The sequence below is a fragment of the Pleurodeles waltl genome, chromosome 12, assembly GCF_031143425.1.
Source record: "Pleurodeles waltl isolate 20211129_DDA chromosome 12, aPleWal1.hap1.20221129, whole genome shotgun sequence".
NCBI lineage: Eukaryota > Metazoa > Chordata > Amphibia > Caudata > Salamandridae > Pleurodeles > Pleurodeles waltl.
In genome coordinates this window covers 623,223,468-623,238,778 of record NC_090451.1, presented here as the reverse complement: position 1 = coordinate 623,238,778, position 15,311 = coordinate 623,223,468, and the positions used below count along the sequence as shown (strand labels likewise).

Sequence of the window (15,311 nt, the reverse complement as noted above, 5' to 3'; positions counted from 1 at the left end):
CAGTTTAACAAGATACTTGATGACGGGGACAGGCGGATGTTTTTTCACACAGCGAGCGTAGGTTTTGATAAGGTTGTGTGGACGGCCAGATGCACCTCTCCGTGACGGCAACATGGCTTCGCCTCGCTGTTTTGTTGATCGTTAGTCAGAGGCCCGTTTCCCTGGAACGCCGTCGTGAGGGGGGGCTGGGATCAGAGGCGCTTATGGCGCGCCGAAGTGGGGTATAACTGTTCACTCGTCGCAGATTCATTTTATAAACGTGTTGTTGTGTTCTGCAATATGATGTACTTCGTGGCGGCATTTCTGGCCTGTTTGCGCCCAGCAGCCAAGTGGCAGTGACTCAGGGCTTAATTTGAACCGGTGGTTTCTGGCACTTATTTTAGCCTCAAGCCTTTAGTGAGAGCAAAAGGCACACAGGGGAAAGAGGGAGGAAGAGAAAAACGAGAAAGTGCCACACAGGGAGAAAGCAGAAAGCTGCAGGACTGAGCTGGATTAAAGAGGCCCGAGATCGCTTCGGGATTACCCAGCCTCAGTATTTCGTGCTCGCACATTTAATTGCAACAGCTGCTTGTTTCAGAGGAGAGTTTTGGGCACCGGCGCCTTTTTATTTGCAAATCAAGCAATGCAGTGACTTTTTTAATTTCTACTCCCTTCTCCTCAGGTTTGGGTCATGGTTAGAGGTGGGCGAGCCACTGAAAGCTCGAGTCAGGCGCGAGCCTGAAGCCTGGCTGTGGCGCGTCCGACGTCCTGTTGAAACATTGAGCCAGTAAAGAGACGAGCTTTCATGTGGCTTCTGTCTGCCTCCCTCCCTCCGCCCAGGATGTGGCGTTAAGGCCAGCGCTGCCGACTTTGGACCTGAGGAACCGGGCTGAAGTCTTGGGTGGGCACATAATCCCGTGATTCTGGCAAATCACTTAATCTCCCCATGGCTGTAAGCAATGAATGTCACCTTATGCAATGTAACTGGTGCTCGTGCAAAGCGACCCAATTTGGCATTTGGGTCGATTTTACACTACATAAAAAAAAACTAAAAGGTAAAAAGACATCCGTAACATAAGGAATGACAAAAATATAGTAATTTCCTGGCTGATTTGAAGAGAAAACCAAAAAAGCTGGATAAATTGTGGTTTCACGATTAAGTTGTGTGATCTTTGGCAAATAGTTGTATTTCACCAGAACTCTTTTTTCTTCAATATAATATATGGAAACACTTCATATATGTTAGCTTCAGAAAGCCAGTTGTAGAAAAACATTTTGGGCCAGATGTATCAAGGCTTTTTGCATTCGCAAACGGTGCGAATGTAAAAATGCCTTTCAGTATTTACTAAAGGCATTCGAAACGCAAATTTAAGGAATCGCTAAAATAGCGATTCCTTAAATTTGTGAGCCCATTTAGAGAATCGCAAATTGCAATTCTCTAAATAAGAAATCGCAAATAAGGAAACCTTATTTGCGATTTCTAAACCACATGTATCAAGCAATTCCTTAATGCAAATTTGGCATTAAGGAATCGCAATTACCAGCAAGTAAAACTTGGTGGCAACCATGTGCAAATTTAAAAAATGCATTAAAAATGCATTTTTAAAGTTGACATGTAACGCACACATGCTCCTTTGGCATGTTTGCGCCTTACATATCCCAACAAACTTTTTGGGGTGCAGCAGAGGGGGCCTTAGGCCCCCAGCACCCTGGGGGTTGCATTTCCAAAATTGCGAATTCCAGTTAGGAATTCGCTATTTGGGAAATGCAAAAAAATCGCAAATATGGGCCTACAGGCCCATAGGTGCGAATGGGGGCTGTATCGCTATTTGCAATTTGGTAATAGCATTTGCGAGTTTTAAGAAATCGCTATTACTGAATCGCAAATATGATACATAGCATTTTGCGAATCAGAAATAGCGATTTCCTAAAATTCGCTATTACCGATTCGCAAAAGGCTTTTTTGATACATCTGGCCCTTTGTGCTTGAATGAATAGGTTATAATGAGGCTCTGTACTAAAGTCTACTAATCGTTTATGTTGAAAAACTATTGTTTTTAATGTGTTTGTTGTGTGGCTTACAATCAAACATTTTCGAGTCTCGGTTTACGCACTAGCTCTAAAATCCGAGCCAGACCCTTGGCTCGGCTCGCTCAACTCTCCCTGCAAATAATTGGCTCGCCCACCTCTATCATGCTGAGGTTTGTCCCGGATCAGGAAACAGGTCCATGTGAGGCAACAGGGATGCATAAAGCACATTGGTAAAAAGACTCTGTTAGCTCCACAGGGAAATGTGTGAGTTCTTCTAACAGGTCGTGGCACATTAAGGACTGTATAGGAGAGAGCAGAGTCATTCAATAATGGCTTATTGGTTAGGACATAAGTAGAACACAGTCGTTCATCTTTGTTTTCATAAAATCCCTTTCTAAAAGCTGATTTAGCTATCCGTAAACTAATATATTGTAAACAAAAACAAAATACATGTATACAGACGTAGAAGGGCTTGGGACAGCTCTCTTCATCCATTGATCTGTTCAGCTGTCATTCACATTTTACTGCCACCCACAACAGCATATGGCATGGAGTAATGGGTGAGGTCATTTGAGCCATTGGCTCTCTTGCACCGAAAGTGATGGCATTTGCCTTGATCACATGCATATTCACCTACAGAAAGCGTACTTCTGTGCCAGGGCTGGTGGCCAATATTTTACTCTGGGAGTTCTTTTTCTCCTTACCTTTCCTTAACCTCTTTTAAAAAATTTTAGTCATCCTTTTGTTTTTAAACTATGTCTTCTGGTTATAGTACTTCAATGACAATAATATCTTTTCTTTTCATCAGTGCTCTCCATCTTCTAGGATTAATAGCTTGCTAGAAAAACGGGTACGGTTCTATTAAAATATTTCAAATTTTTATAAAATTTAAACTTTAGATTTGAAGCCTATGACCATCAGGTTTAGGAAGCATCATATTTTCTATATTTTCAATTTTGTGAAATATGTTTGAAATCTAAAAATGAAAAAAATACACATTGCACCAGCATGCCAAGACCAGAGATTTTGCTTTTGTCAAATGCTTGTTTCTTGTGTAATTCTAGACTTGCCTTTCCTTTTTCCAAGTGAGGTAGACTATTTTCCTCTGGTTGTCACTGAACCCCTTACACAGAGTCGGCTGTGGAGAAAGCAACTGACTGTCCAGTACAGCACTTGCACTAATTCCTCCTCAACCTATTCCCCACCCACCTGCACTGTAATTCCAGTTTAAACAAAGAGATCCTGGCCTGAAGCCGAAATTTCCATTGGCTCATTTACAGGCGTGAAACGATCTACACTCAGTAAAATATGCATAAATACCTACCTAGTAACAACCTCATGTCAAAGCCAATTTATTCACTCCTTTTCCTAATTGAGAAATAATCTCTTGCCCTCTTGCATTAGCCATCCTCCAAAGGATGATCTTACTTCTCACTGGTGAGTGGTACTCATCTTGTTGAATATTCCACCAGTATACATAGCAGCTTTTGGAACCATGAGCAGCTTAGTATGATGCTCCAGCCTCACCCGCTTCAGGAGAGAAAAGCTGTTGCAATGCATGGCCGATCAAGCTACCTATAAAGGACTATTGTTGATTCAGTCTGTGATTGTGCTTTATTTAGGATGCCAAATCAATGAAATCTTATCTGGGAAATTAACAAGAATGATTGTTATCTGGATGGGTGGACTTGGGGAGAAATACACATGAGTATCATGCATGATAAACCACCTACCGCCATTTACATGCGAATAAACAGGAAGTGTCCACGGATCACAAGCTGGTCCCTGACAACCGACGTATGGTACTTGTGAGGCTTGACTAAAGTTCTGATTAGTCAGTTTGTTAATCTTGTGCAAGCAATCTCTTATAACCAATATCCTGGTTTCTATCACACATGTCCTCTCATGAACTGCTTCTTCCAACTGCTTTTAAGAAAATTGTGGCTCAATAAGCACTGCCAAAGTTTAGGAAATATCTGGCTTTAACTAAGGGATCAAGCAGGATGAAGGGACCTTGCAAGATTCCATGCTTTCAGAATGTCCTTTTTATGAACAGGCTCCAAGATTTCTGCACTAGAGTCTCTGACAAATGTATTGGATAAGATTCCGGGGGACTTATATAAATCCGAACCAATAATAGGGTCCTGGTATATAAACTTGATCTTGAACAAAATCGCAGCTGGGGGCCCAATCCCGAGTACTTGGAAAGGGGCTGAAATAATTCTTATTCATAAAAAGGCCAATGTGAGCTCCCCAGCCAATTATAGATCTATTAGCCTTATTGATAAAAGCCAGGACATTTTTGCTAAACAGATTTTTGCAAGGCTATTAAGTTGGGTTCAAGACCATCAGGTGCTATCCCCACTACAGGCGGGGTTTCGCCCCAAAAACCAGTAGGTAGATCAGGTCTTTAGGCTGATGCTTTTATACTGGAAATATGTAGTCCTTGCCACGCAAAATTTAGTTTTTACAGGCCCAAAAAGTTGACATAGTGTCAAAGTCGGTGTAGGTGGAGAGCACACCAAGTTGCATAAGCATCAACTCCACGGACATCTTGGATTCTGCTCTTGAAGAGATTGCATGTGGCTGGATGAAGAATGCTCTGTTAATTCTCCTTGGTTGCCCCATCTCACCTGAGCATATGTATTCTCATGTAACCGTTGTAATAGATGGATTATATTGATAGGAGTACCCATGCTATATAACTCTTCCCATAGTTATTCTCTGGGGACCATATCGAAAGCAGATCGAAGGTCCACGAAAATGACATATAGATTAATGGTGTTTAGTTCAGGATCAATTAGGAGATGCACTATTATTTTAGACGGGACCCCTCTAAGCAAGGTTAGCTCAATAGATTACTTGGGAGTGAGGATCTCAAATAATTTACAATGGGAGGATCAGATTATTAAAAGTGCGGTACTTCTCCAGCATTAGGCGGGCTCTATCCTGCGTTTTTATAAAAGCTCTGTAACAAAGGCCGTATCTCCGGCTATCAAGATCTACTTGGCAAAGGCGCAGGGCGCAGTCGCCTACGGTGCTGAGGTGTGGGGGTTTCATAATAGCAATAGACTGTCTGTGGGCAAAAATAATTTTGCCAGGGTTCTACTTGCGTGCCCTCGTAGCACACCCTTGACCCCGGCTTTTCTGGACCTCAGGTTTAATCACATCACTGATTTGATAGCTCTGAGACCCTTACTCTTTTGGGTAAGGATCTGGACTACTCCTGAGCTTATTATATATAGGGACTGCCTTCTTGACCTCCTAAAAAGACCGAATGCAGTTTCTATCCCATGGTTCAGGCATGTGCCAAAATGGTTTCACACTTTGGGGCTTGAAAGCTATTGGGAGAATCCACAGAACGTAGGGAAAAACAACAAATCATGTTTGAAAGCCGTTTATTGATTTTATGTAAGAAATAACCTCCTCCTTTGTAGATCACATGGTCGGCTGACTAATCAATTTCTTGATTTTCAGTGGTATCCCCAGTTCGAACTTTATTTAGATCTTATACCTGACATATTGGGAAAGAGTTTGTATGCTCGTTTTCGTTTTGGGTGTTTACCCCTGTTGTCCTTAACTGGCAGCTGGTGATCGTCTTCAACATCTGACTTATGTCCTGCCTGTTGTGACAGTATTGAATCTGTTGAACGTTTTATGTTTTTTTTGCCCAGCATATTCCATTCCCCGGCCCAAGTGGATCCGTACAATTTGTCAAAACTTGGGCATAAGACAATGTTAATGTCATACTGTTTTAAGGATTCTGAAAAGTAATTTCTGCGGTTAGCAAGTTCCTAGTGGCTTCCTGGTATATACATATTCGTTAAAAAAAAAAAAAAAGTTAAATGCTTTGTAAATAAGTATGTTGTGGACATGAAATGGGAGGTTTTACATTTTTTTGTAAACGTTGGATGATCTTTTTAACTTCCTCCATGTTTTAACCTATTTATGATCTTAAACTGTTTTATGGTTGCTTTGATGGTTATGTTGACCGAATAAAGCTTGTGTTTATTATTATTATTAAATGTATTGTATCCTAAAACTTGTTTATGAAATTGTAGCCCCTGTTGGAGTTATTGATCGAAAATCTACATCCAATAGCGTGATAGTTTTGTAAATTATATTTAGGGCACAATATTTTTGTCAAGTGTATTCTGACAGACAAACAACTTGAGAATAGAAAAAATCAAGAAACAGAAGAGGTAGCAGAAGAGGAAAACATTTATTTAAGTCTGTTGACACAGCACTGCAACTTACAGCATGGGAGGGTACCCCCGAAGAAGCAGAATGCATTTGATACAGTGAATACTGCAGTAATTATTACTTCTTTAGCATGTGAGAAATGTGGTGGATGGAATTCTGGAGGAGAAAGTCCAATAGTACAATGTGTAATCCTCTGTCCGCCCATCTACGTGTGCCAAGTATAATCAAACTATCTGTCCATGGGACCTGAGCTTTCTACAAAGTTTTCCCATGTGACTGTGACCGAGATCCTCACATTGTTACTAACGTGATTCATCATGTTCCTCTCAGAGGCTGTACTTGTGCTCTAAGCTTCAGTATAGCTCTGTAGATGTTCTGCAAGCTGTGTACAATTGTCTATTTTTCTCATGCTCCTGGCCCTTTGTCAATGTGACCAAACTACTTCCTTTGTCTGTGTCCATGACCAACTTTTTTACTATTGTTATCTATATTCCGGATGCTCTGCATGGTGTCTAACCATATATGTGTAGCTCCTTACATTATCCTCTCTGTGTCCAAAGCTCCCCACACTTCATGGTCATGCAACCCAAGCTCTCTGAATCATCACTAGGTCCTAGCATATCACATGACAGGCCCCTATACCAGCCAACGTCTCACAATTGTCTCCATGTGCCCCAGGTTTCTCACACTCCATGTCAATTTGTGCTGCACTTCTCACATTCTGTGTTGTTCTGCACCTCATACTGTATGTCAGTGTACTGAAAGATCAGTGCATTCATTTTGCCATAGTTTCTCAACACTCGGTAATAACTCTAAAATCCCCACACTGTCCGTCTACAGGCCTCCAACTCCTCACACTGTAAGTTCATGTGTGGCCAGGTACTTTTCTGATAGAAATGTTTGAATGACTTGTAAGACGTTGGTGCCCAAACGGTCTGAAGTTATTCTTGTATGGCTTCATCACTCTCACTCAGTCTTCCATGGCATTTGCCTCCAGGAAATTTAGATAACTATGCAACTGACTAGAAATCCCAATCTCAATGGCTCAGTGGAAGCTGAGAGGAGAGTTCTTATTTTGTTGGATGTGAGACTTTGAAGTGTGTCTTGCCAAAAGTAAATGCTGAAATGTACATATGCCGGCATCTCTGAAACCTAGGCTTAATTCAAGCATTTGTTTTCTCATTGGCTTCAAGGATCAAGTAGAGTTTGAAGGAGCAGAGATTTGGGAAATGTCACAAATGCACGACGTTTGCTAAGGCAAGTCTAGTTGGCACTAATGAAATCTCATAAGGGCCACGTTAGATTTCTCCCTCAGGCCCAAAAAGTTGACATAGTGTCGAAGTCGGTGTAGGTGGAGAGCACACCAAGTTGCATAAGCATGAACTCCACGGACATCTTGGATTCTTCTCTTGAAGAGATTGCATGGGGCTGGATGAAGAATTCCAACACAATGGCTTCTCATCCCTTTCACCACAGAGGGCAGTGGATAAACTTGCACAATATATTGTATTTTTAGCACTGTTTTGTGGTCGACTGTAACACGCACATTGTGAACTATGTTGGCTTCAGAAGGAAACCCGAAGGCAAACGGTGGGAATAAAGCTAACATGGAGAACAGTGGGTTCAAAGGTGAGAGGTATTGCAGAAGGTAAGTATGACAACAGTCATGAAATAGCTACCAGATTGTCATTGTCATCCAAACGCCACTAGCCATTGTTGGGAGGCAGGACAATGACCACATTATGGTTCAATTGTACAATTTTCTGCCAGAGCTTTCCCCTGAGAGCTTCATGAAATCCTCTCTATTGGGTAAACGTGCTGAGTGGCCGGAAGGTTGCAGCGTTCTTTTCATACAAAGGAAATCCCTCTATTCATGTTGGCTTGGCTGTGAACGCAGACATCAGCGCTTTGGCGGCTCTGCTTAATCCTCGCCCCATGTTACATAATGACAGAGAATATTCTTAGGCAAATAGAACATTTTAATCTGGAAATTATAAATAACCTCATATCATGATTCTACTGTTCATTTTTTCTAGGAGGTTCAGTAGCAAAAGCTGTGCGATCTGATGACAGCGCCACCCCTGGATGGGAAGAGGTTCTTGTTCTGGATATCCCTGTTGGCATGCCTTTTAGGCTTTTCCCTTTGTTTTATCTTCAGGTGCCCTAAATGATACTCACCATGGAGGTATCGAGCAGCACCAAGAATCTGGGGGAGGGGGAAGAGGCGGAGAAATGCCAGAGCCTGGCCAAGTCACACTCCACTCTTGTGATGTGGTGCATCAGGTTTGTTATATAAAATCTCTCACTGCATATAAAGAATTAGGTCCCCTTCGAGCCAATGAGACTGCTCAATGGACAGTTTGTGCTTTTTCAAGATCTGTATACTTAAGTCATCGTTTTGTATAGATACGACCTTTTAATCTAAAATTCGGGCAAAATTGACTGCATTTATTTAAGGTCACAATAACTGGAGGTTTAAAGTCTTGCACTCCACACATGGGAACACGCTCATTTCATGCGAGAGACTGACAACTTTTTAAGCCAAGAGAGCTTCATTTTTTTATGGTCTACCACCTTAATTTACTTCCACTTCCACGTAGGTTAAAGGCAAAAATAAACTTCGCTGATTTCAAAATCTATCCATCCTGTTTCGAAATGTTACCATGTATATAGTCCTACAAGATAAGTCCATATCAGTCACACAATGTTGTGAATGAAGCCTGACTGTTTTAAGGAGAGTGGTCACTGTGGCAACCATGCTGGAATTAACATACCTCCACCCTCACTCCAAGAGCAGGACAGGTTGTGTGAATCTTTTCTTTTTGCTCGGCTTTACTTCTGTTCTTCCCCCTTTTTGCAAGTGTTACCTCTATATCACTTACAACCTTATGTCTTTAAACAGTATCAGAAAACTGGAAATGCATTTTAAGGAAGTAATTACTGTGGCAGTCATGTTGGAATGACCATACTTCCATTTTCACTTGAAAAATGGGAGTGATTGGCAGATTCTTTAGTTTTAATCGTTTGACTCTGTATTTAGATTTAATAGGTGAGTCAGATTGTCAGGTGCTTTCAACTAACCCCTGGTTCATCATGGCTCTCATTGTTTAGTTGTCACAATGGGACATTTATTGTTTGTGTGAAATGTTTAATTTCTGGTCTTGAACTACAATACAGCAGATTCTGATATTCTCATCAACGTAGGAGCAGACACAAAGCACTCTTTAGTTTTACTTACAACATTGATATATCAGTTTACAATATAGGGACGAGCAACTGAAGAATAGGAGTTTTTGAACATTGGGCAATTTAATGAGCATTATCAATAGAGATTATTAACTGAGGTCTGTTCGTTCAGAAATCCTTTATATTTCCACTTTCTATTTAAGTTTTCTGAACCTACTAGCTAGCAAGGATGCCATGGGGCCTGGTGCAAGCATGGAAAATGCCCTTTCTTTACACTGCTGTCGGAGAAGTAAAAAGCAGTAATTGTCAGGGTTCAATGGGCTCCCCAAGGCTCGAGGCCCCAGTACACTGCACCTGCTGCACCAATGATAGCTATGCCGCTGTCTGAAACTACCCCACTTTTGTATGAGGACAAAATCAATACTGAGTGGCTTCTGGACTGTGCCACCTAGGATGACACCAAGTGTGTGCGTGGGGGAGGGAGGTGGAGCCCATACTGATGAGATCACAAATACTAGCCTGAATCAGTTCTGCCTCTCCAACAGCATACAGTGTCCCTGTGAAGAACCATTAACTCTGTTCTGGACATTTCGTTGTAAAAGCCCAAATTGAGGGTGTCCTACAGCAGTAGTCAAGGTGGTGTATTTGGCAAATGCTGAGTGTTGCAGGAATATTATGGGAATATCTACTACAAGGTGTATGTTATGTACAGTATTGCATTGTGTGTGATTGAGCAAAGTACATCGTTTTTTTTCAGAAACTAAGCACTGCCTGGACATTGAAATAATAACGTATATTGGATGGTTTATTAAGTTCTGAGTCTCTAGCCCCACAACCCATCTCTAAGTGAGCCTCAGACTGCTTAGCTTCATTATCCTAAGGTTCAAGTGTTAAAGGGGTACATGTGGTGCTCGGTTTTGGGCTCAAAAACAAACTTAAGACCCATGACACCAATGATAAAAGACAAATTTTAAACATGCAAAACCATAGAAATTCACCAGTTGTAGTTAGAGTTATCTCAACTAAGTATAACTCAAGCCCTAAGGTTTCTATAACTTGCACCCCCCACCAAGCACATTTTTTTCGTCAAAAATGTTACTGCAAATATTACATTGATATTATCAGTGATATTATCAAAGATGTTATGAGTCTTTTAATTTGGGGGGTAATTAGCAGTGCATGGCAAGGGAGCGAGTTATAGTTACCTTAGGTCATGATATATACTTACTTGAGATACCCTTTGCTATAAGTGGTGAATTTCTATGGTTTCACACATTTAAAATGTGAGCCTAACTATAACATCCCTGTAACATTTCTTTTTTGTAAGTGAATTTCTATGTTTTTTTAAAATTCTATTTCCTAACTATAATGTCCCTGTAACCTTTTTTTTGTTTCAGTAACTTTCTATACATTTCTAATGTAAAGTAATTTACATTACTATACGTTAATCCAACCACCGCCGCGCATGGCTAAAGGCCGAGTATGGGGATGGTTGGCTGCAGAGCCTGGCCTGCGGCCAGACCCTGTCCAACTCCCCTAACCACCCAACCCCAAATTGTGCATGGCCCTTTGGCCATAGGCGGCAGGAGTTGGCCGCGACCTGTCTCACTGGGTATGAGAATAGGTGTGAGAGGGTGTATCTGGTGGTGAGAGTGTCTGTCTTGATGGGAGAGTGGGTGAATCAGTGTCTTAGTGTGTGCATCAGTGTATGTGTGGGTCTGTGAGTGGGTGTGTGAGGGTTTCAGTGGGTCTGGGAGTGGGTGTGTGAGAAAGTGTGTGGGTCTGTGAGTAGGTGCGCGAGTGATTGGGTGTGGGAGTGGGTGTATCATTGTCTTAATGGGTGCGTCAGTGTCTGTGTGGGTCTGTGAGTGAGTGTGTGAGGGTTTCAGTGGGTCTGGGAGTGGGTGTGTGAGGATGTGTGTGGGTCTGTGAGTAGGTGCGCCAGTGTTTGTCTGGGGTGAGAGTGGGTGTATCATTGTCTTAGTGGGTGTTTCAGTGTCTGGGTGGGTCTGGGAGTGGGTGTGTGAGAGGTTCAATGGGTCTCTGAGTGGGGCTGTGAGTGAGTGAGGGCACAAGGGTCTGAGTGGGTCTGTGAGTGTATGTTATTGGGTCTGTGAGTGGGTGCGGTAGAGTCTGACTGGGTGTGTGAGTGGGAGAAAGAGACTGAAAAAAGAGAAATTGAGAGAGAGAGAGGAGAGAGATAGTTTTTTAGGCTTTGGTGAATGATATACTTAAAATGAGATATTTCTTGACATAATGAAAATAAAATGCATTTGTCAATTAAAGAGTGGGCTCACCGTTTATTATGAACTTTACACATTTACATTTGAAAATAAATTAAAGTAGAGAAATTACTACAGACACACCTGCACTACAACCCTCAACTTTCAGTGTAAAGGTATGACACCTTAACCATTATGCCACAGGTGACTTCTTCCTGTGGTGTCTTTTTCTGTAAAGTCATTGCATCGAAAGTCCTTTGCAATGACTATTCCTCTCTCTCTTTCTGTCTCTATGTGTCTCTCTCTCTTCCAGAGACAGACAGACAGACAGAAAGTAAGAGATTGAGAGACAGAGAGAGAAATTAAGAGAAAGAGATTGACAGAGAGAGAGCAGGAGCAAGGTTTTAAGCTTTGATGAATAAGTAGAATTAGTTTTTTTTTTAGGACAAATTGAAAAAAAAAGTGTATTTGAGTGAGATATCCTTTCTGTATAAACCTTAAACATTTGAAGTTGAAAAGAAATCAAAGCAGGGAATTGACCTGAGACATACCTGCCACACATCTTGCTAGTCTAACTCTTTTAAGTAATTGCACGGAGAGACCATCCAATGACAATCTCTCTATAGCTCTCTTCCATCCCATTATGGGATGACAGCCCTCTCGCTGTCAGAAAGAGGACTTTGTTTGCTTTTGCTTGAAAAAACAGCTGCGTCCCTGGCTGGGCACCCCGGGACATAGCAGGAGCTAATGGTTCCTTGAGAGGGGCCACACAGACCTCCTACAATGAGTATAGCCCCGGGGAGGTGGTGGTCCCTGGGGACGCAAGGGTCCAAAACACCTTCCCAATTTTATTGTATTCCCGGGGAGGTGGTGGTCTCCAGGGCTGCTGGGGGACCACGCAGCCCACGGACTGTTTTTAATTATGGCCCAGGGGAGGTGGTGGTCTCCTGGGCTACGGTGGGGAGGGTGGCCTGCAGCCCCGCTGCATTGTTTACAATTATAGCCACGTGGAAGTGGTGGTCCCCGGGGCTGCGGGTGGGCATGTAACCTCCCTGAATTAAAATTACCAATGCCCCCCAGACTTGGCCCACACAGGGGTTTAAGAATGGTGAAGCATGGGAGCCTGCTCTTCATAAAAAAAAAAAAATGTCAGATCCACTGCCAATCGCAGCAAAAAAATGTAAAAAATGATTTTTTTGCTCTAGGGAGACCTTCTGGGACCCGAGGACCAGAGCTAAGGAGTCAGGGTGACTCTTCCCTGGCCACATTGAATATTTTTTGTACACTTTTTTCTGGGACTCGGTTGAAGCCAAGTCCCAACAAGGCTGTCAAAACTTTTGTGTTGAAGTGTTGACAGCCAATCAGATCTCAGCATGAGATCAGAAGGTGTAGCAAATCCTTCACGTCCCTGTATGTGCAAATTTGGATTTTCATTAATTTCTCTAAAGCTACTGAACAGATTCACACCAAATAACAAAAAGGCCTTTTTCTGGACAATGAGCTACCTTTCTCCCTAATTAGGTGTAATTCTGTTTAGTGGTTTTGGCGCTATCGCTGTTCAAATTCCCTATTGAAAAAGTGAATGGGGAAACGCGTTTTGGGAACCCCCCTTTTTCAGGTCCCTACGCTTTTGATGGATCATCCCAAAACTTTCCATACAGCAGCTGAAGTGAGCATAAAAGTTTTTTAGAACATTTCGTGAAGATTCGTCAACCAGTGGCAAAGATATAGACAAATCAAAAATGAAATAAATGTAAAAAAAGTATTTCTTGATTTGATGATGCTGTCGGTATTTTCTGCAATTTGACCCAGGGAAGGACTGGGAGGAGATTATGAGATAACATAATAAGCAATATATATAATATATATATATATATATATATATATATATATATATATATATATATATACACACACATACACAGACACCAAACAAGGAGGGAAGTCTTTCTGGTTCTTGAGGATGGGGACTGCCACCTCCTCTCATTGGCTGACCTTACTATGGGTCAAGGAGAGGAGGTGACAATCCCTTACTCATTGGAGAGTGGGATGGGATGAGTGAGACTGCTCACCCCACCTCACTCTGTGACAAGGTGTCACTGATAGAAAGTCTTCCCTGGGCACTTCAGGATTTAAAACTGAAGTGTCCAGATCTAGACTATCAGTGACACTCCCCTTCGTCATAAGGAGGATGACGACCAAGAGGTCAAGACCACAGGCAAAGTTCAGCTCAGGCAGCCAGGCACCTGAGCATTTAGTACACGTACAGAGTCTGACTGCCTGACCTGAACATGAACAGTACCCACCAGGCGGATCTTTGCTCAGCTAGGCAGACACCCTTCACGTTTGTGCATAACCCACCCTTAAGGACTGTGCACCGCTGAGTCAAAGAGGGTGGGAACTATTGGGAATGGAGTAAAAGGGTACTGTATAGACAGATTAAAAAAGCTAAATGCTTCTGGGAATTTGCAGCAGAAAACGTATCAAGCTGTGTATGTTATAGTTCAGTGTGTAATCTGCAAGTCGCTGTAAAGGTCTATTCCTTGTGAAATAGTACTAAAGATGAATATATGATCAGCAGTGATTCAGGTACCGTATGCCGGTTACAGACAATGCTCTCAGTCAAAGCATTTAGGACCATATGTATGAAAGCTTTTTCCCATAGACACAGAATGGGTAAAATCCTTTGGTACATCTGGCCCTTAGTGGTTAACTGCTCTTACCGTAGAGATCTGCATGCAACCTTTGCATCACAGCCTTAGCAAGATAACTTCCTCGAAGCAATGTACTGACAGTGTGGAATGTTCTGTGACTAGTGATTACAAATTGTAAGTGTACCACATTAAACAGCTTTGTTTACATATTCACATTCTATAGTTGAGGAATACATGTTTCATTCTCAGTTGAGTGTTGAAATGGGAAAAATACTGTATGTGCAGTTACTTGCAATTGAAACAAAATAGTTACAGTACATTATGTTTTCCTTAAGCCAGGCCCCTGAGCCCACCACGACACTCATGACCCAGGACCCAGTTCCATGCTCTACCCAACTCCTCCAAAGAATACAGTTCCTATACGTTTTTACTCTTTGGCCACTGGCATAAACATTATGTAACAGTAATTACAGTGTCTTGTCTTAAGGGTGTGGATTATGACCACTGCTCCCCTCTGCATGGTTTTGAAGACCTCTCTCCCTCTTTCTAAAGCTTTAGTTCTCTGAACATGTAGATTCCAGTGCACAGCAATGCATACATACGTTCGGAATCCTCGTTCTTGAAGTATCCGATGAGTTTTGGCTCGTCATCGATGTTCTCAAAGGCTGCGAGCTCTTGGTTTCCCTCAATAAATTCTACTGGGTCCTCAAGCACCTGAAACACACAGAATGAGAGATATTGCTTAGCTTTTTTCAGCATCCCACATTGCTCTGTCTTTTTTTACTTTTGCTAAACTTGTGTTCCAAGCTAGCTCCAGTGGATTCCGACAAAGATGTCAGAAAGTAAGGAAATTTGGCTTTGTCTATGAAATAGTTCCATACTTAAAAATATGTATCCTCTTTTTATGACAAACCATGAAGGATATCTTTTCTATGACCTTGATCACTGATGTTTGGCTGCAGAATATAAATCCCTATTAGGATACTGGGATATTTCTAAAATACCGGTCTAACAACACACTTAAATAGGGTAAGGG

General features: G+C 42.0%; 1 protein-coding gene across 1 annotated transcript in view; it reads right to left on the bottom strand.

Moving 5' to 3' along the window:
- The window catches only part of CASQ1 (calsequestrin 1), a 118,797-nt gene that overhangs the window by 44,482 nt on the left and 59,004 nt on the right, over positions 1-15,311 (bottom strand). The window contains exon 4 of the mRNA XM_069217978.1: positions 14,878-14,989. Within this exon, the coding sequence (XP_069074079.1) occupies positions 14,878-14,989 (112 nt within the window). The remainder of the gene's footprint in view (positions 1-14,877; positions 14,990-15,311) is intronic.